This window comes from Mesocricetus auratus, unplaced genomic scaffold (assembly GCF_017639785.1).
Source record: "Mesocricetus auratus isolate SY011 unplaced genomic scaffold, BCM_Maur_2.0 Super-Scaffold_100020, whole genome shotgun sequence".
NCBI lineage: Eukaryota > Metazoa > Chordata > Mammalia > Rodentia > Cricetidae > Mesocricetus > Mesocricetus auratus.
In genome coordinates, this window is record NW_024429201.1 from 16434669 (window position 1) to 16455502 (window position 20834).

A 20834-nucleotide genomic window follows, 5' to 3' on the forward strand; every position below is an offset into this window, starting at 1 on the left:
TGTGACTACCTTGGGCCCCACTGGACTCCTTGAAATGAGTTTCTTTCTTTCCACCCTATCTGCTTTTCCACGTGTCTAAACTGTCAAACAAACTCATTATTTCTCTCCTTCTGTGACTTGCCATCAGATAGATCTGCGCTATGGTTCAAGAGAGAAGAGTAGCTGTCAAAGAAATGGTGTCAAGACTGTGTAGGGGGCAGCTTCTTAAGGAAAGGTTTTGACTTGGTTTTGCCACATATGAGAAACAGCTGCATTTCAACGTTGCCCTGTGATAGCACAAATAACTATTTAGATTCCCCACTCAACTGACCCAGAAGAAGGGCTCCCATGAGTTGACTGAAAAATGCCCCTGAATGGGTACACCCCTCCAATGGAAGTGCAAAAGTCCCCTTCCCTGCAGTCCCCAAGGGCCAGTTTGGAGATTCTCTGCTTGATATTCTGCCCTCCCCCTTATCTGAGAATACTGGGATCTTTGATTAGGTTTAACTTACCAAGACAGGCCAGAGACTGGGACCAGCAGGTCCCTGTGTATATATCCTATGCTGCAAGTTATTGCTCTGTGCATTTATTTCCTCATTGACTGCTACTGTCAGTCTCTGACAGTTTGAAGAGCAAATTCCCTAGGAGAAACCCAAAAGAAACATTTAAAGGTCCTACTCAAGCCCTTAGAACAGCCAAGAAGTGATTGCCAAACCAGCAGGGCTGATGTGATGGGTCCCAGTAGGGCCTAGAGAATGATATTGCGGATCCTGCAGGCCTGCCATGCTGCTTCCAGTGACAGCATCTTGTGTTCAACGAATATTTAGCGGGCAAGACAGTGCACTATGAAAATGTGCGAATGCACATTTGCCTGAGCCACTAGAGATTCTGAGAAAAAAGGGGGAGCTGTAAAGAGCATAATGAATGTTTAAGAGGCTTCCAGGAAAGGAGAGGACTCAAGGGAGTACAGGAGTGCCAAACTAGAACTTTCAGTGTAGAACCTTGTGCTACACCGGGCTATATATTCTCTTGACCTTGGAGAGAGTTGAGTGGCGGCCTGGCTTGCTGACTGACCTTAAAGCCGTTCAGATATGACTATCAAGTGTGTATCAACTGCGAGCTCTTAGGGTTGTGTCTTTCTTGTCATCAACCTCAGTTTCCTAGTGTATAAAAATGGGAATATTAGATGTCTCAGGATTATTGCAGGGACTAAACACAATGATGTTCAAGTGGGGGTCTAGTACACGGAACTAGCTGGACACCAGGCAATCAAGACAGTTTCTTCCCCTTCATTTCCCTCATTCTAGCATGCATGGGCAATCTGCATATGGTTCACAATACTTCTCACCTATAGTTTAGCCCAGAGATCATCTCCCCCTGTTTATTCTTCTTTAATCTTTTCTTTCTCATCCCTCCATGAGTATATGGGAAACAGAGCCTACTGATAACTACCTCTTCCTGGTAAGGCAGAAAGGTCTGTGTGAAGATACTGTGAGCTACATCCTCCTTGGCTGTGACTCATTGGGGGAGACTCACTTGTCGTTGTCCACAGAAAGAAAGCAGAGTTCTCATCAGCTTGCGTTCCATAGATGGGTAGATGGGAGAGGGTGGGAGCAGTATCATCTGGAAGTGCCATGCAAGTCATTGACCTTAGAAAATTTGATAGGTACAAATAGCCTAGAATTTCAGAGCAATGTCAGTGACACAGCCCCGTGAGTAGCAGCTGCATCGGTGGTTATGGTAATGGAGTCATGGCTGAGCTAAGCATCCCGAGATGCCTGTGATGGGTTACTCATCAGGGCTTGGCACTAGACCTCAGGGTCATCACCATGGAGAGGGAGTTGAAAAGGGAAATGTGCAATCCCTCTTGGCCTTTGTGTTTTATGCCTCCAAATAAAAACCGATAGGTGTTTAACAAGGCATTTATTGGGGGCTAAAAGAGAAACAAGGGGCACAGTGGGCTGGAATGGAATGTCGGGGTGCCATAGAATAGACTTGCCAACTGGCTCAGCTACCCAGCCTAGGCAAGAGTGGTTCCATTTCAAACTCACGCAGGAGAAAGAGTGAAGCAGAAAACAAGTAAAGCACGGGATGCCTTGTGTAGAGGTGAGGCCATGGCACTGCAACTGAGCCTGCATATATTTTCAGACAGACCTAGGTGCAGCCTTCTTATTCTTCTTGTCAGGGGGAGCCAGCCCAGCATGCTCTGTTGCTTTTCTTTTTAGCTTCCCCATCTAAAACTGGAGTCGATAATGCCGACCCTATCCAGGGGTATTTTCTGTTATTTAAGTAGATGAAACACAGTAACTTCAGCATTGAATGTAATACTGTCAGGGCAAGATGTCACCGAAGGAAATCCTACAGGAGCTCAGTGCTTAGATGAATATGGAATCCTCACTTGCACTGCAGCAAAGCATTTCAGGGTAAGATAGCATAAAGCAAAGTTGGGTTTCACTAAGGAAAGAACAGTGCCCACTCAAAGGCAGAACCAGGGTGTAGGCATTAAGAAAAAGATACAGGTGTCCTAACAATAGCTTTGTGATTTTGTGGCTCTGCAAGTTACAGGCTCAAGGGCTATAATTTATAACCAGATTCAAAGATTAAGTAAAGTTCTGAAACTATGAGCTGGTTTGCTTATTTTTCTATAAGAATTGCCTTTTATGAATGAAATTACAGGGTGGCTTACTAGAGGCATTATTTATGGATGAGAGGGGATACAATAAGGTTCAAATCATAGGGTGCAAGTGCTTAAGACATGCATTTTGGCCTTAAGTGTGATTTGTTTGCTGCTACAATATTTTTTTTTCTTTTTTGAGCTATATCTAGCAAAGGAGGTATTTCTTTTTGCAGAGAGTGTTTAACAGGAATTTGGGGTTTGTCAGTCATATGGTAATTCTTGACCTTCAGCCAGTAAGAAGCACAACCAAGGTACTGGGGTGGGGAGAGAGTTGAGGTCTCCTCCTTTGTCGTGCTCCCTTCGTTTCCCCTGTCTTTCCATCTACCGCTGTACTTGGCCCAGAACTGGCCCACTGGTTACAGCTGGGAAGCCCCTGGGGCTGAGGGTTCTCAGTTTGGAATTGAGCTTGAAGCCGAGAAGAGATCCGGCACAGGGTCTTGGAAGAGTCCGACGCTTGTGCTTTGTGAAAAGCAGCCGCTTGTCCCCCTTGGGGTGGTTACCTCACTTTTCTTTCCCCTCCATGACAATGTTTTCAGAACACCTGGATATGTGTCTTGTGCAGGAGGCAGCCCATGGGCATAGAGCTGTGTCTCTGGACTACAAATAGCATGCCTGCCCCAGGCAAGATCCCCAGCCCATCTTCTGTCTCCCTTGCCTTTCCCTTTCTGCCCCTTTTGCACCCAGAGGAGACAGGATGAGAGGGATGGGTGACAACCACAGAGGGAAGCATCTATCCCCCCCCCTTGCTCCCCTGAAAGAAAGCTTGACAGAGAGGCCAATCAGATGGACCTCTGTGTTGGTCTTTGGAAGACATTTTTCCTGGTGCTCTTCAGGCTCCTGTCTTTGTTATCTTTCCCAACTATACGGTGTGTGCTGGGGTAGGAAGGGGTTCTACTCTTACCTGTTACTTTCCTCTCTTTCAATGGGATGCTGTAAATACATTTTTGATGAGCCTTGCCCTTCAAAGCCTCTGTATAAAAATCATCAAACAAAAAATACCTCTCACCAAACTGTGCTACCACAATTATCTGGCAAACAGAAGTCTCAACTTTAGCCGTTGTTACTAATTTCTGTTAGCCAAACTGTAAATATGTCTAACCGATTTGTCAGTTCCTTACTGAAGGATCTAAACCACAGAATCTAATTCCTACCTATGTTAATGAGCAATCCGATAAAACTGAAAGGTAACCATGATAGAATACTTAGGAAAAATTCATCATTATTAACCTCCCCTCCACAAGGAATCTTGCCGTAAGCACATTTTTGCACCTTGTTAGGATTTTCTGGGTTTGTAATGAGCCATTCTGCTTTGGGCCAACATGTATCCATGTCCCCAGGTTCGGTATAATGTGATTTTAAGTGGCCATGTCATTAACCTTTGAAAAATGGAAAAGTCGTAGAAAAACTAACAGAGAAAAGCTGTGCTGTAGCAACTGCTGTTAGCAAAATCAGATTTCCTGCTGATAAATTATAGGAATTTTTTTTCAAGTTTTGGTTGTAGAAGGGGGTGGGAGGTATGGATTCCATGGCTGCTTTATTTCTCTGCTAATAAATATTTTAAATGTTTTGTAAGGCTTGGGGCTTCCTTTTGCTCGGAGGAAGGCGCAGCCTCCCATGTCTGCCTTGCTCTGCTCCCTTCCAGGTGGCGCCTACGAAGTGAAGCAGCATCGCTTCTTCCGCTCCCTGGACTGGAACAGTTTGCTGAGACAGAAGGCGGAATTTATTCCCCAACTGGAATCGGAGGATGACACAAGTTATTTTGATAGTATGTGCATTATCTGACATCCCTTGGCCTTTACTCGATTTCAAAACATTTCATCTCCAACTCTGAGCTTTCCGATCTCATGCCCACAAATTCTAGAAAACGCAATGTTGCTTTGCTCCAGATAACTCCTATTGAAGTGGTCTCTGTTAAACACTGGAACTCTCTGAGTAACCTGACTATCCTAAAACATTGCTCTGCAGCTCGGTCAGAGAAGTATCATCACATGGAAACGGAGGAGGAAGATGACACCAACGATGAGGACTTCACTGTGGAGATACGGCAGTTCTCCTCCTGCTCACACAGGTTTTCAAAAGTACGTGAGGCGAGCATGCGCATGCAGAATCTGGACCTCCAGTGGCTGGCGCCCAGCTCGGCTGGACTAGACTCTGAACGCATCTGCCCTTTTGTGGGGTGTGAGATTTCAAACACTTAAACTCCCTCCCGGTCAAATGGAGGTCAAATTTTCTTGATGAGCGGAGATTTCTCACCTGTAGACATAACTGTGTGTCTCTAGAAATTAAGGTCCGACTCTGGGAGCTTGCTGTTACTGTTTGCTTTTATTTTGAGGCAAAGACTGGAAAAGGTTGGATTGCTGTGTTGTCATGACAGTTGCCATCTGATGAACTTGCTTGTCTGCATTAAGGTCTAGCTAAGAGCTAGGGGAAGCCTCACCGCACTTAAGAAAGACCGAAGGCTTTGAGGTGTGGCGAGATGTCACTCAGTCTGACAGAGCACAACACGGGAGTAACGTTCAGCTCTTGACATGGGCCAGGGTACATGGAGACAGTTGGCTATGGGATAAGAAAGAATTGTCAGTAATTAATAAAGGTTATAAGCTATATTAAAAAGGCAGTAGCAGACTGCTCTAGAATTTTAGAAATGGCATCAGGTAATAAAATTGATTCTTAAGAAAAATGCCTTTCGATAAGTTCAGGTAAGATTTGAAAATAAAACTAATGTTTTCAAGTAGGGTGGGAACCCCAGCAAAATGGAAATGAGCCCAGAGGGCACCCTACCTCCCTTCTGCTATTTTCGGTTGCTGCATATTTGTGGTTGCTATGGCATTTTGCATGATTGTTATTTAGGAATTCTATAGCGATTCATGATTTTAAAGTGCTCTGTACATTTTCCTAAGTGATTACCCAGAATGCATCTGCAAATCAACCTGTGCTACCCCTCTCTGTTTATAGGAACAACTTAGGGCTAGGGATTTCCCTGGAGACTTGTGGCAAGTATGTCCTGAAGCAAGTTTAAGTCCATTCAATGGGTACTAACAACATAGCCATCTCCTTGCCTCTCAGAACCCACCTTATACAGTTTGCCTCTTTACTTGGGAAGGTATTTCATTTATCCAGTGTCCGTTCTTTAACCTAACCCTTTTCTAATGCTATAGATAGTACTTGGCCCTCAGCCCATTTCCATGAGAACAGTAAAGAGCTGGAGGATAACAACTGGGTGTACTCACCATACTGGGCTCTCCATACTCTCATTTCCCTCCTGGATTTCCTGTGAGAGAGTAGAGACTCAGAAATGGGCTACAAGAGACCTGTTTGCCTAAGTGATAGCCTCCCGTACCAGCTGCTGTCTGAATTATAGGTCAAGCAAGTACACCTGCTTGTTACCTTTCTCCTTCCACAGAACCCACCCACTCCAAGTACTAAAACCAGTTGTCAATTTCAGTTTGCTCCTCCCCTTTCTGCTCCAGACTCGTGGCCATCAGACACGGTTGGTCTGAATTATTTTTCTCTTCCTGGTTACATCTTGAGCATAAAAGCACTCTGAGATCTGCATTGATCCTGAAACCTAGAAACCCGAGTCCATCTGTGATTTTTTTCTTCGCAGATACAGAGCCCATGAGATATGGCGAAAGTAGAGTGTCAGTTCAACTTTGCACTCGAAAAGAATATGTATCCTTACCTCGACCCTTATCTCTTGTGGCATCTCACAACGTTGCCAGGGTTTCCCACACACGTTTCCCCAGGTCACACTTTAATTGTGTACTCAGGGTTTTTAGCTTTTTTTCCCCTGAGACTTGGGCTCTTTCTGACAAGCTCCTTTTAGATGCAGTTCCTAAGCAATGGTCTTTGCCTCTCAGGTGTTCAGCAGTATAGACCGAATGACTCCAAATTCAGGAGAGGACAAAGAAGATACCGAGGAAAAAACCAAAAGCACAACCCTGCCATCCACAGAGACGCTCAGCTGGAGCTCCGAATACTCAGAGATGTGCGTGAGATGCCTCCCCGGGGCCCAAATAAGCCATGCATCCCAGACCTGCCTCCAGAGTTCCCAGTCCAGTAGATCTCAGACACGTTATTCCTCCTGTGTCCCTGCTTGAGCTGACACTGGGTGCATACCATCAGAGCCATTGCCCTAGACACACATTGCTTTGCCTGGTTTCCTCAAGCCTTTGCCCTTAGTGGTTTCCTGGGCTGTATGTGTGACTTGTTCTTGTTTTTAATTAAGGCAACAGTTGTCGACATCCAACTCTTCAGACACTGAAAGCAACAGATGCAAACTCAGTTCTGGCCTGCTTCCTAAACTGGCTATCTCAGTAGAGGGAGACCAAGATGAAGCTGTCCCTTGCTCTGCAGACCCCAGAGAGGAGCCGGAGAAACCAGTCCTCCCTCCTGAGGAGTGTGCTCAGGAGGAGCCCGAGGTCACCACGCCAGCCAGCACCATCAGCAGCTCCACACTGTCGGGTAAGTGGGGGCAGTGCCTGCTCTGCCCAGGTGCCATGCTGTGCAGGGGGCTCTAAGAACACGGAGTCCCAGGCCTTACCCAACCAGACCCTCGGTGTCTCTCTCCTCCTAGACTTCCCCTGTGACCACACTTCTCTAGGGACAAGCTCCTAAGAACTGAAGTCAGCTGTGTCAGCTGCATCCTCAGTGCCAAACCATACAGCAGGTGGACTTGGCTTCACCTTGAGGGCACTTACACTGCCAGCTTCAGTGGGCTCCTCCGGTGGCAGGCAGACATTGTAGAACTGCATCCAACTTAGAAAGAGGGACAATGTCACACAGACCAACCATCAGGCTTTCCTTTGAAAATGGCTCCAGTAAGACCAAGCGTGAAGCTAGCTTTCCCTCCGGCCCCGAGCTCCTTGGTAGTGTCTTTGAAGGAGATAGATCCTGTTGCTGGGACATGTAGCCAGACATACCTTGTGGTACCAGTCCCTGGCAACTAACCTCACACTGACTGCAGCAAAGTACATATACAGTGGGGTTCACAGGACACCTGTGAGGGGAGTGAGAAATCCCACCAGGTCTCCCCCTCGAAAACACCACCTCTGCAAGTAATTGACACTTGCCAGTCTCTGGCAAACAGAGTCCCTACATTCCTGAAGTTTGCAGCTTGCTGGGGTGAAGTTCAGTGTCTGGGCTTCTGTTTGGCAGTCCTTGTGTACCTTTGTGTGGAATAAGTTTCCAGTCAGCAGGAACGTTACCTTCAAAAGTCTTTAAAGTCCTTAATATTGTGTCACTGCTTCCTGACCCTGAACCGGGGAGGGGTTTTCCTTACAGGACCAGATTTCAACTTACTTCCCTTAGAGCATGCCACTTAGGTGTGTTTATGATATCATTTGGTTTATGAAGGCTGATCCTTCTGCAAAGCAAGGCAAATTTATGCTTTTATTTTAATCAAAAGATGACTCTGACTTATAGTTGCTGTAATGTTTTCATTATGCCATATTCAATATGCTATACTAATAAGCATAAATGATTCTAAGAGTTTCCATCAACATTTTTAAACTGAATGCGTTTAGTCAAAGGTTTATTTATTTATTTATTTAAACACATTTTTAAAAATCTTTCAGATTAAATTTCAGCCTCCCCAAAATGTTTGGATCTATGGAACTTCATACATGCTTATAGTTGACCTGGGAAACTAATACTGGGTTTTCTTTTTCTCTTTTTACACCTCAGTTCTGTTTCTGGGCTGGGCAATCCCATTTACTCTAACTATGAAGTCAAGATAAAAGCACTGTAAAAATAGTACAGAGACATCTTATTACTCTAAGCCTCCTGGCCATGTGTCTCTTACTATATTACTATTACCAAATATAGGGGCTCAGTATTTTATATTACTGGTTATAGGGGTCTCTGTCTGGTTCCTTGTTGCCTTCCCATGAATATAGAGTCTACTCAACTTCCATGTAAAAGTTCTTGTCTTCAATATCTCAGTATCCTGAGCTACTCACTAGGTGAAGGGGGTGGGGAGGAGTAATGTCTAAGTACTTGATTGATTACTTTCATAATTAAAAATATCTGCCGAGGTTCTGCTATGCATTTTGATTAATAGTGTCAACCCACCTTTTCTCACCCCGTCTCCCCCATACACATACTAAAAAATAATCAAAGACCTTGGGGGCTGCACAGAATAGAGAGATGAGAGTAGATTTGCTTGCAGCCAAAGGTAATTAAGGAGCCTGAAAAGCATGGCTGCAGTAAAATTAAATTTGTTGAAGTTTACATTGCCCCACCATCAAAAGGAAGGAACTCTTGACATTTAGAGAACGTCAAGGTGACATTACCTGCCTTTGGTAGAAGGAGGCGCAGTGCTGTAAAATGAGGTTGGGGAAGGAAGCGGGAGGGATAAGAGAAGAAAATATTGTGCATCCATCCTGACATTTGGGAAAGCACAAGTTGGTGTCTGTTTTGCTGTTCTCCTTGACTGCATTGACTTGAGCCCTTGTGGAATCATAGCTGCGATGCTCAAGCTCCCAGCAAATTACTCATTGTAAAAAGACACCACTTTTTGTTTGCACCCTTCCCTTTTCACTCCTCCCACCTGAACCCACTCAGAAAGGAAGTGACTCATCTGGGGCTGAGCTTCAGTTGAGAGAAATGTCTGGCTGGTGAAACAGCTTTGATAAAGTCCTCTAAGCAACATCTTTCTTTGAGGGAGCAGAGTAAATGTACTAGTTGATGAGTGTGTGCTTCCCAAGAAGTGAAAGTCCTTTGATATCTGCCTTAGGATTTCCGTATTCCAGTGGTCCAGTAGGTGTTATGTAGAAGGCCAAGAACCTGTCTTGCTTGCACAGCACAGCGGGCAGCTATAAAGTATGCTGTATCTATGTCTACCTGTTTCATATTCCGGGACTCCCCTTAGACAGACCAAAAGGTGTATTCCCTCCACAAACTAGGGCCAGATAAAATCTGTGCAGTTGAGTGGGGTATGTGTCATTTAGACCAACTCTTTTCCACACAGAGAATGCTGTGTGGTCAGCATTTTAATATGAGTTGGCTAGTGATTCAAAAAATCATTTGCAGTGGTATTACATAACATGCATGCTTTATAGCTCTATGACAATAGCATTAATGAGTTTTGCACACAGGAGGCCTAGGATATAGAATTTTATGTTGTATCTGGAATGCATAGAATTTGCGATATTTGTAAGGTCTGTACAGAAATGTTAAAGTGTGATTGGTGATTTTAAACCAGAAGACTTGTAGCTTGACAAATAAAGAGTGATGTGAGTCGCTGCTCAGTCTGTCTCTAAGGGGGTGCCTCATCTCACCACCCTCCTACATGTTTCTATTCTTATGGAAAGTCCTATGTTTTAACTCAAGAGTAGCCCCACTGTACATTAGAGGTTAATCAACTTCAGAGAGAGGTGTGTCTTAGAAGGAATAGAGGATGATGTTGGGAGGACCAGCGCATGACACAGTCTAGGCTGAAAGCTGGGAAGATGGAGTTTGCAACTAAGTAATGTGGTGAGTGGTGTCTTGTGTCTTGTCCTTTGAAACTTAACCAAGGGCTTGGAGTGAAAACAGGAGTGGAAGGGATGAAGGGACATTGTGATTCTTTCTATGGCATACATACCTGGGTCCGTGCTATCTTGGGAAGTCGAGAGGAGCTGACACAGACATGGTCTACATAGTGATTAAATGGTGTCCCTGTGTCACAATGGCAGCATTCATGATAATCCCTAGTATCAGTATGAGGGGGAAGTCTGTGGGTTTATAAGATTGTCTCCTTGAAGGCCTATAGGAGGAGACTCTCAGAGGGTTCTGAAATGTAGATTATAGAAAGCTATTCTCCTGATTAAGTGGGATAATTAAGAACTTACCTGTGTACAGGAGAGTGAAGCCTGAACAAATAGCCCCTCTATCTCTTTGTTCTCCACAGCATGGCTCTCAAGCCGGTTGTTTTCCACACTCAGCCTGGCACGTTTGGACCTGGGCACCATGTGGAAAAACCTTCCAGTGTCAGCCCACCCTCTTCTCTCTGTTCCCGTCTCCACTTCTCCTGTCCTAACTTTCCCTGAATGTGTTTATTGCTTCTTCTTTGTACAGTTGGCAGTTTTTCAGAGCACTTGGATCAGATAAATGGGCGAAGCGAGTGTGTGGACAGTGCAGATAACACCTCAAAGCCATCCAGTGAACCCACTTCTCACATGGCTCGGCAGCGATTAGAAAGCACAGAGAAAAAGAAAATTTCGGGGAAAGTCACAAAGTCCCTCTCTGCCAGTGCTCTGTCCCTCATGATCCCAGGAGGTAGAGAGACGTCAACTCGCATGAAATTGTGTGATTTGTGCATGTGCTTCCCCCTTCTCCCCCAACCTGGAATGCAGATTGAAATGCAAGAGTGCATGAGGCAACCATGGGGGGATCAGAGGACAGCTCCCAAGAGCTTCTGCCTAACACGCCTGTGAATTTCCCCTCCAGGAACTCAGGGGCACCCAGAGAGCATGTACATATGTGTCTCAGTTTACCTTCTGTATCTGAGGATCAGAAGAGAGAAGTTTCCTTCTTATGAAGGCGGATTTCATTTGTTTTCTTAAAGCCTTTCTTCTCCCCCATGAGCTAAATAATGAATTTCCCTCCCAGGGATAATTCTACTGTAGACCACGTGCTGTGTGTGTGTGTGCCTCACAGAGCTGTTTACAGCTCGCGTGTTGGAAAGCTAGGTATGCGTTGCATCATCTAATTAATGAGAAAACAGACACAGAATGTAAGCTTTGCATTCCTGGACATGGCAGAGAATTTCTTCACAGGAGGCACTGAAATAAGATATTTCCCCAATCTTGTGGACTGAGCTTCACTTTCTCCAGCTAGAAGGCAAATTAATCTATGCCGTTTTGGAAAAACCATACTTAATTATGGTTTTGTTGGATTTCTATGTTTTTCCTATGACTTGGTTTTGCATCTACTGATCTGCAAGTCTATAGTTTTCCCTGGCAGAGATGAAATATATACACGGGTGGTCATGCCATCACTCAGTGAGAGACAGAGTAGAACTGGAAACTGAATTCTTTTATAGGTGACATGTATTGGAAAGAATTCAAACTATGTATAAAAGAGATTACTTACTATTTTATACCTCATATTTGTGCAAAAATTGATATAAGCAAATGCTCTTAAAAGCATAATGCAAATTCCTTTGCTAGGAAACATCCCATTGAGCCCCACAGGGCAATATCCTATCTCTGTTGTCTGTATGGCCATGCATACTTCAACGGTGGCCCCAGTGCCCATGTGCAACAAGGAAGGGCAGTTCATTGCAGCCTAGTCCATCTGTACAAGCAGGTAAAGTAGCATGTTCTTTGGAAAAAGAGGGAAGCTACACAATTTGTAGAGGAAAGGGAGACCACCATGTGGCCAAGAAGAGGGATCCTGACCTTCCCACAGTTTGAGTCTCGAGTGTCTGATCTGTCCCCCACTCACATGCCATGAAGGTCCCCATCCAATGATGACCTCTTCTTACCTGACCTTTGGATAAGGGAGTCAGTAAAGAGAATCAGTATTCCACATAAAGTCAGAGTCAAAGAACACTCACAGTAATCTATGTAGCTTTACTCTTGTGTGGATGACTGAAGACTTAGAGTGCATCTAGTAAATGCTTTCATCTTACTGTGACCACATTAGGTCTTCCCTGTCCCTCTCAGTCTCCAGTAGCACCTTATTGCCTTGTTCCAACCAAGTCCACATTCAAATCTCAGCATGCTTTGTAGATGCTTATGTCTTCTCAGAACACACACACACACACACACACACACACACACACACAGTGTCATGACTAGTTAGGATCCACATGTATTCATATGGAACAGTGAGCTTACATCTCAGTTTGCTCTGGCTGCTATAATATAATACCTTATGCTCAGGTAATAAGAATCTATTGTTCATGGCTGTACAGGCAAAGATGCCCAGTCAAGGCCTCAGGTGTCCGGTTCTACATAGATGGCATCTCTTAAAGGCTCTCAGGCCTCTTCCAGAAACACACTAACCCCATCACCAGAGACAGAGTCCTCGTTAGCTAATTATTTTCCAGACGTTCCTCCAAATACCATTACCTTGGGGGTAAGGTTTCAGTTTCTGAGCCCTGGAGAATATAAATGCTCAAAAGCAGAAGTTTGCTTCTGAAACAGAGCAGAGAAGGCACTCAGGGACATGAGCAGCTTTGCTCTTAACATGTATGTGACCTTCCTTACCCTTGAAGAAACATCATTCTTTGAAGCCGCTGTGTGAAGAGGAGCAGTTACAACCGCAGTCATTCTTTTGTAGTTAAGTTTCTCAATTAAATGTGTTAATAAGTCCTAGCTCAGCAACATTGCCAAAAGCAGCTGGTGGTTGATCACTGTTTTCCTGCCTTGTGCGTTTGGAGAATCAGGTTAAATTGCTTGGTGTAAGATTTGGAGAAGAGTGTATCTCCTTATATATACTTAAATATACTTAGTCTTCGCTTGTAAAAAACAAAAAACAAAAACAAAACACTATGAATGCATGCATCTGTAAAGGATTTAGTTCACTGAAATAATCTTAAGAATCCACAACCAGAAAACTCTGTATAGAAAAACTAAAAATTCTTAATTTTAGAATATTTTTTGAAACATTAAACAAGAAATCCTTTTTATGTACTCAGTGGGCTTGAGTTTTGCACCCATACCAGTTACCAGCACAAGCATTTCCTGTGGAGTTCTTCCTTTGCCATTGGAAACAGGGAAATTTGTTTTATGACCACTTTTTGTCTTCCTGTGGGCTCCCCAAGGGAAGGGTGGCTATGCCCCGGCTGCCCTTTGATGCAGGCTTCTTTGTTGCAGATATGTTTGCTGTGTCTCCATTGGGAAGTCCTATGTCCCCGCACTCCCTGTCTTCAGACCCTTCTTCCTCACGGGATTCCTCTCCCAGCCGGGATTCTTCAGCAGCCTCTGCCAGTCCCCACCAGCCCATTGTGATCCACAGTTTGGGGAAGAACTATGGATTTACCATCCGAGCCATCCGTGTGTATGTGGGAGACAGTGACATCTACACGGTGCACCACATCGTCTGGGTAAGAGCAAAGCTTCATTCTTGTCCGTTTGCCTTTCCAACCAGCACAGAGTGTGCACCTGTGGACTAAAGCGCAGTAGAAGCTGGCGTGTTGTCTGTGTCTGTGGAACGTGGAACCCACTTTCTTTTCCTTTTGGTGTTCTTTGCTGTATTTCTGTGGTGGAATTGGGTGTATCTCCAACTAGTCAGTTTTCTTAACTCTGCCCCCTTTCTGTAACTGCTTGCCCATTCTTATGTACCAATCTGGTGAACATAGAGACCCTTTATGTTCTTTATAACCCTTTATTGCCTTAAAACAACAGGTTATTTTATTTTTAATTACAGTATTCTGAGTATAAATGCATCCAGGGGTCAAAGGCCTTAGCTACCCCAGAGCTGGAGTTAAGAGGCGATTGTGAACTACCTGCCAGGGGATCTGGGAACCAAACTCAGATCCTCCATAGGAGTCATGCTCTTAACTGGGGGGGCCATCTCTCTAGCCCTTTCCTTTACATTTCTTCTTTTTTTCCCCTACCTTTACTTTTCAAAAATCATAATCCTGCTCACTTGAAGGAGTTTTAAGGAAACATGGGAATTACCCTGTTTTAGAACAATATTGGAGCGGGAGCCATGCCTTTTTGTAGTTCCTGTTAGTTCTTAGGACTATGCACAAGGTGACTCAGAATCTCCTGACAGAAGAAACAATAGATGTTGGGGTTGTCATTTGTTTGCTTACAAATATGCACTCTCCTCTTGAACTGTAGAATGTAGAAGAAGGAAGTCCGGCACACCAGGCAGGACTGAAGGCTGGGGATCTGATCACACACATCAATGGAGAGCCGGTGCATGGACTCGTCCACACAGAAGTCATCGAGCTTCTGCTGAAGGTACTGTTTTCCCATGTTCTGGCCATGTAGAGGCAGTAGGTAATCCCAAGGAATCAGCATGGTGACATCAGGTTATCTGTGGTGTGGCCTGGAGTCAGTTTCAACCAGTGGGAGGGACCGAATGTAGTACTCAAGTCTGATAGGAGGCCAAGCTATTAAGAGCTCTCTGGTTCCGTGCTGTGGAAGGTGGCCTTGAACCTGAACTCTTATTACCTGCATTTGCTTCTCACTACCAATCTCAAAGAACACGAATTCTCTTTGTTTATACACCACACATAGTAGAGTCCATGTGGGAACCACCAGTTCTACGGGTAACCCTCGGAAGACGTTATTCTAGTGTAGGAGGAGACAAAATACTGTCTAACTGTGAAGGCGGATCTAAAGGTTTTGTTTAAGGGCTGGCACTCTGCTTAAAGACAGAACTTTCGATGTATTTACATGTACTCTAAATGATAAGTGGAAGAATGGCCCTAGCAGTCACCAGGCTCCTCCCCCACTCACACGCAAATCTAAGTTACGTTTCTGTGGGGATCAGTTCTTACTTAAAAAGGAACATCGAATAGAGCCTGTGGCATCAGATCCCAAAGAGTAGGAATATAAATGGAGAGCAGTGTGCACATTTCTCCAAGGTCTTCTGAGAGTCTTGATTAGCTCTGCGCTACCACCAGAAGACAAACTCCAAGATACAAAATTAACTGAACTTGAATTTGCTTTTTAAATTTTCTCTGGAAAAGGCCGCTTTATCTGAGATGAGAATCATAGTCCCTTCCTTACACGTTTTTTTGACCAGCCAGAAAGATTTGAACATCAAAAAAAAAATCATTAGGGAGACAGAGGATAAATGTATACAACGTTAAACCCCTATGCATAGTTTAAATAACATTTGAGACCTCATAAATATTGTTGATACAGGGACTAAGGGATGCTCTTTGCTCTCAGAAAGTACAGGACGTGTTTGTGAGAAAAACAACTTAATTATCCCAGGCTGAGCATAGAGAGGAACATTGTGCTGTTGGAGAGAACATTCTAAGAGTAGAGAGAGGCGTGCCAGGGGAGTGACACTGATGTGGAACTTGAAAGAAAATGAGGAATTTGAAGGCACTAGCAGGAGAGTGGGTGTGCAAGTCTTTCCAAACCGGGTGCATGTAAATGCATTTCCTCCTGCTGTCCCTGCCCTCCTCTAGACTCGCACTATTTACAGTCTGGTCCAGGGTCCAGAAGCAATAGTCTATGTGCCCTAAGGTCCAGGGTGAGCTAGTAGATAAAAAGTTACTGCTCTTGACCAATTCACAGTATTAATTAAAACACTGGCCCTGGGTTTAGGGCTCAGGAGGTTTATAGAGTTAAAATGAACTACAGCATCCTCCTGTTATGTCCAGTGTGACAATGGGAGGACAGGCCCACATAGCTACTTCTGGTCCAACTATGTCAGTTTGATGCAGCAATCCATCCTTTTAAATCCTCTAACAAGGGCGGGACAACATCCCCAGTCAAGCATCCCAGAGATGGGAGGCTGAATAGAAACCCTGACTTTGAGATCCTGGGTGTGAAAGCCACCTAAAACTTTCTTAGACCACAAAGTCAAGAAAAAAAAAAAAAACAACAGATTGTGGAGTCTCAATAGGCACTTCACCCCCAGTCTTTGCTCCTGTGGTCCCCTGTTTTGTGGATTGGAGCCTGGAATGACAGTAGAACTTTTCTCCTATATCCAGTGAGTCATTCAGTTTTATGGAGACTGCTGGAAGCAGCTCACTACTACCAAAGTTCCCTGGCCCCGGAGAATAATTCTCTCAGCTGCCATTCATCCAGGTGGCGCCTTAGAGCAATGATTTTTTTTTTAAGCTAAAGGAGTTTAAATGGGAATTGTCTTAGTTTGCTTTCCTATTGCTGTGATGAAGACCCTCAAAAGCTACTTGGGGTGAAAATGTTTCTTTCGGCTTTGAGCTTACAGTGCATCATGTAAAGTCAGGGACCTGGAGTCAGGCACTGCACCTCAGGCCATGGAGGAAGACTGCTCACTGACCTGTCCTTCATGGCTTCCTCAGCCGTCATTCGTGCATGGCCCAAGAGCATCCTCCCACAAGTGGGACTGCCCAACTAGGCTCTGCCCTCCCACAAGCCAATCGGACGGGGGCATTTTCTCAGTTGAGGCTTCTTCTTCCTACATTACCGGAGTTTTTGTCAAATTGATAAGAAAAAATAATTGCAAAGTAATATATATCATACATTCTTAATAACAGTAGTATGCTATGTACAAAATACCTCCTTCCTCAGCCTGTGTTCATAGCATACAGATGTTTATGGAAGAAGAAAAACTAAGCTGAATTTATTTTGGATCTTAATGTAATTTTGGATCTCCAAATCTCTCTTCTTGATTCTGTGAAATTGGATATGTTACCCTCCCTCCAAAGGCTTTTAGAAATGTCTTTTTTGAATCAGCTAGTCCCTTGTGTGAAATTTTAGTGTATGGTCACCTTCTAGAACCTACGGCTCCATCACTGGGTGCAGTCACTGTGGGCCACCGAAAGAGCGTAAGCATGGTGGAGTGTGGCGTGCCATGGCACCCTCTGAAGCTGCAGTGTGCTCTGTCACCCATCCAAGCAGCAGATCCTGCCTCTGCGCAGAAAGGAAGCACTCAAGAGCAGTGACTAGTGTAATGAAACAAAGAGGATACAAGGGATTTAATTATCGTCCCAGTGAACTGTGTAATCACGTAGCTTTCTTCCAAATTTAACCAGCAATTCGTGAACAAAGAGCGTCAAGTGACTAGCCTCAGCCATGAGCTCCTAGGTACTGTGACTGACTTCACATCAGGGTGGCAGCTCTGTTTAGTATTCTTGGATGTTATTTCCATGATCTGTTATATATACTAAGCATCTACAGCATCTGGTGGTATCCTCAGAAAACAATGGAAAGATCATTTGTAGGACCGTGTAATCACATAAACTACGTATATCTTTTGCACTGAGGACACTGAAAGAATTTTCTACATTCTGTTGCTGCAAGTTTGCTCTCATTTGCCCCTATAGCTTCATAGGAGACCTGCTGTGGAAGTTTGGCAGCTTACATGGACAGGGAGACTGGTCCAACAGTAGTCAGTAGAGTAGACTCGTGGGATAGGATGAGTGGATGATATGGCCACCGTTCAGTTTCCTTATACCTTCCCTTCAAGACCTGGACGACAGAACAGCATAAATATTTCTAAAAGGTCTTCATGGTCTTTCTTTACCCTTCAGTCGTAGATGGAGACCATATTGTCCTAGTTACAGCCCTTGCTCAAATGATAACATATCAGGCTTTCTACAATTCGGAAACTTTCCATTTAACCAGATTGCTTTGTTTAAATTCCTGGTACATCAGAGAATCTCTAGCCCTTACCAGCACTTGGTTCAGAAACTTTTTTCCCATGAACAATGGGAAGCTTCTCAATTTTGAAGCAGGGACAACCAAATGGCGTGACTGTCATCCCCCCCATATCTGCTAAGACACTGATATACTCAGAGCTGTGGGCTAAATGCTATGAGAGTCGTGTAAAAACAAAAACAACACATGAGTATAGATAATAGGGAGCTGAGGTTATAGTTCAGTTTGTAACGTACTTTCCTAGCAAGCACGGGGACTTGAGTTTGGACCTCTAGAACAGTGGTTCTCAACCTTCCCTAATGCTGTGACCCTCTTACCATAATATTATTTCGTTGCTACTTCCAAACTGTAATGTTGCTACTGTTATGAGTCTTAATGTAAATATCTGATATATGACTCACAAATGGGTCACAGCCCACAGAAACATGGGGATCTGGGTACAGTGGTACTTGTAGTCTCACCACCGGGGAAGCAGAGACAGGAAGACCTCTGGTTTCGCTGGCCAGTCAGGTCATTCTACTATGAGAATTTCCAGATCTTGCATCAAAAAGCAAAGTAGACAGCACCAACAGTAAAACTATCCAAGGTTGGCTTCTGACCTCACATGGTTACACCTCCCTGCCACATACACATGCTCCTACACAACACTAACACACATACACACACATAGCTAACGAAGCAAGAGTACTTGGCACCTGCCAGGTTCTGCTGTGTTTTATACAAACCCATGTAACCCTCAGCTATTCTGAAGTAGATACTATAAATAGAAGTGTCCCCACTTTCCAGATACAAAACCCAAAGTAGAGAGACTTGAACAAGGCAGCCACAACCATCTGCTAGGAGGAGGGCTTCTATCCAGGCAGTGTGATTCAAAGGCTGTGCTCTCAACGCCTACCACATACTGCTCCAACACATGCATCTAATTACCAGTACCTTAGAGTGTAATGCTCACAGCAGGAAGCAGTGGCAACACCGGCCTTTAATCAGAGTGCTAAGCATAAGGAGCAGACTGCAAACATGGCAGAAGCTCAGAAGAAAGGAAGATGGCCCTCCACCAGCCGAAAGAGCACAAGAGAAGTGGGGGTTAATCTGTGCAGGCCTGAAAGATGGCCGGAGATTTAGTGCATGGACAAGTAGATTCAGGCGAGGCTAGGCTACATGAGTAGAGGTGTAAATGGGAAGTGGGTGGGTGGGTCTCAGGTCTCAGGAAGAACCCAGCGAGCCTAGTGGTTCATATAGGGGTAAGGTGTGCAGACAGGCTGGAGCTAGGACGGAGGAGGAGAGTCAGGACCCCTGACACAAAGGACGCAGAAAGATCATCAGACTGAAACGGTGATCCTCAGTGGATTACCCTGAGGCCAACTAATAAACTGGCAAAGCCAGATGGAGACCTTGATAGCCTGACTTTGAGCTGTTGTACTCATTGCAGCCATCTTAAAATCATTTCCCTCCCACTGTTTCAGGTAAAAGTGAATTAGCTGGACATCCAGCAGTTTGCTTGCTTTGTTTCTGATGCTATTGTTTTTACAGACAGCATTCACTTTCTCTAAGAGGTCCCTCATTCATCAGGTTGCTGTAGCTCATAGAGCTCTTGCTGTGGCTAGGCGGATCCACCAGGTGGCAGGCTTCACAAATAGCACCCATTTTTTCCCCCATTTACCATTTCTCTTGATGTTTCTGACTAATATTTATGCAATGCATCGCATCTTGTGTATTTCTTATTAGAGGGCCTGCCTTTGGTGTATGCACATCAGTCAAATGAATTGCCTTTTGAAAAGTTGTACGTAGGAAAAGAAAAAGGAGGTTTAGTTTCTGTTGAAGGAGGCATTTATTATATTCAGAGCCTTACATTGTGCTGAGTCAGCAAGTCCTGCTCCTCTGTATTTTCTAAAGGGGAAACAGTCACAATTTGTATTATATTTATCTTATACAATTTTATCATGTTTATGCCTCACTCTGAGCATGCCCCACATGTCACGTGACTGTTTTGCTGTGATGAACGCAAGCCAAGCTCTCTCTCTCTGCCAGACACTGGAGAGGTACAGGGGACCAGACACCTGCTGCCCACATGGAGCAGAGTGGGAAGGAGGAGCACTGGGGGATGAGGGACAGAGTGGCTTTGACGGTTTCACTTACCACTGTGACGCTTAGGTCCTTGAAACTGTTGTCGTTATCCAAAATCCTAGGTTGACAGTCCTTTCTCACCTCATGGGTAGTGACCCAACCCTTAGCTCTTGGTTTTAAAAATAAATATTATATGTGGAAATGGCTTTGAAACTAAATTGTGTTTCAAAAACACCAGGTGGCATTGTTAGCCTCCTGAAAAGGTATAAAAGTCCCAGCCCCCTGGAGGCTGAAGAGGAAGGACTGCCACAAGTTTGAGGCCAGCTTGGGCTACAGTGTGAGTTCCGGGCCAGCCTGAACTGCAATGTGAGACTCTGCTTTAAGAAAAAGAAAGGCAATGCTGAGATGCACTTGAACAGACCAGTAGCTGATAGGATAAGACCGCCCTGGCGATCGTGACACCAGGGAAAGATGCACCCGAGCTGTTTGAGGGATGCATAATGCAGAGAAAATCCGGTGTCGTCATAGGATCACAGCTTATGAACACCTCCTTCCAAAAATCTTCACCAGGGAATTTTCCATTTGAAAGGCTAGAATACCAACCTCTACCATTAAAGTAAATGTAAAATTTAAGAGTTCTACATTTGCTTGTAAGACACATAACTTATCATTCTGTGGGCATTCAAACTCCTCTGCTTAAAATGTTTTCAGCAATTCTATTATTAGGTGTGAGATTATACTTCTAAAATGATATGTTAAACAGCTGTGAAGGCAATAATGAAACGTTGTCTTTTCAATACCAAACTAGGGATAAAACGTGAAGAAAGTGGTCTGTGGGGCAATGGTTCTCA

At 44.4% G+C, this 20834-nt stretch overlaps 1 protein-coding gene and 1 long non-coding RNA gene across 17 annotated transcripts in view; one reads left to right on the top strand and one right to left on the bottom strand.

Annotated features, from left to right (window-relative positions):
- Positions 1-20834, top strand: part of Mast4 (microtubule associated serine/threonine kinase family member 4) — a 575239-nt gene that overhangs the window by 543656 nt on the left and 10749 nt on the right. For 12 of the 16 annotated variants that reach the window (XM_040729116.1, XM_040729117.1, XM_040729118.1 and 9 more), the window contains 7 exons: positions 4299-4421; positions 4622-4734; positions 6517-6644; positions 6885-7120; positions 10715-10915; positions 13462-13691; positions 14434-14556. In XM_040729116.1, the coding sequence (XP_040585050.1) occupies positions 4299-4421; positions 4622-4734; positions 6517-6644; positions 6885-7120; positions 10715-10915; positions 13462-13691; positions 14434-14556 (1154 nt within the window). The remainder of the gene's footprint in view (positions 1-4298; positions 4422-4621; positions 4735-6516; positions 6645-6884; positions 7121-10714; positions 10916-13461; positions 13692-14433; positions 14557-20834) is intronic. The other 4 variants (XM_040729119.1, XM_040729120.1, XM_040729121.1 and 1 more) reach the window with 1 other exon arrangement.
- Positions 4960-10705, bottom strand: LOC110339268. Its single transcript, XR_002381386.2, has 3 exons — positions 10489-10705; positions 5887-5927; positions 4960-5212 (listed from the first exon to the last, which is right to left on the bottom strand). It is a non-coding gene; the product is annotated as an uncharacterized LOC110339268 (long non-coding RNA).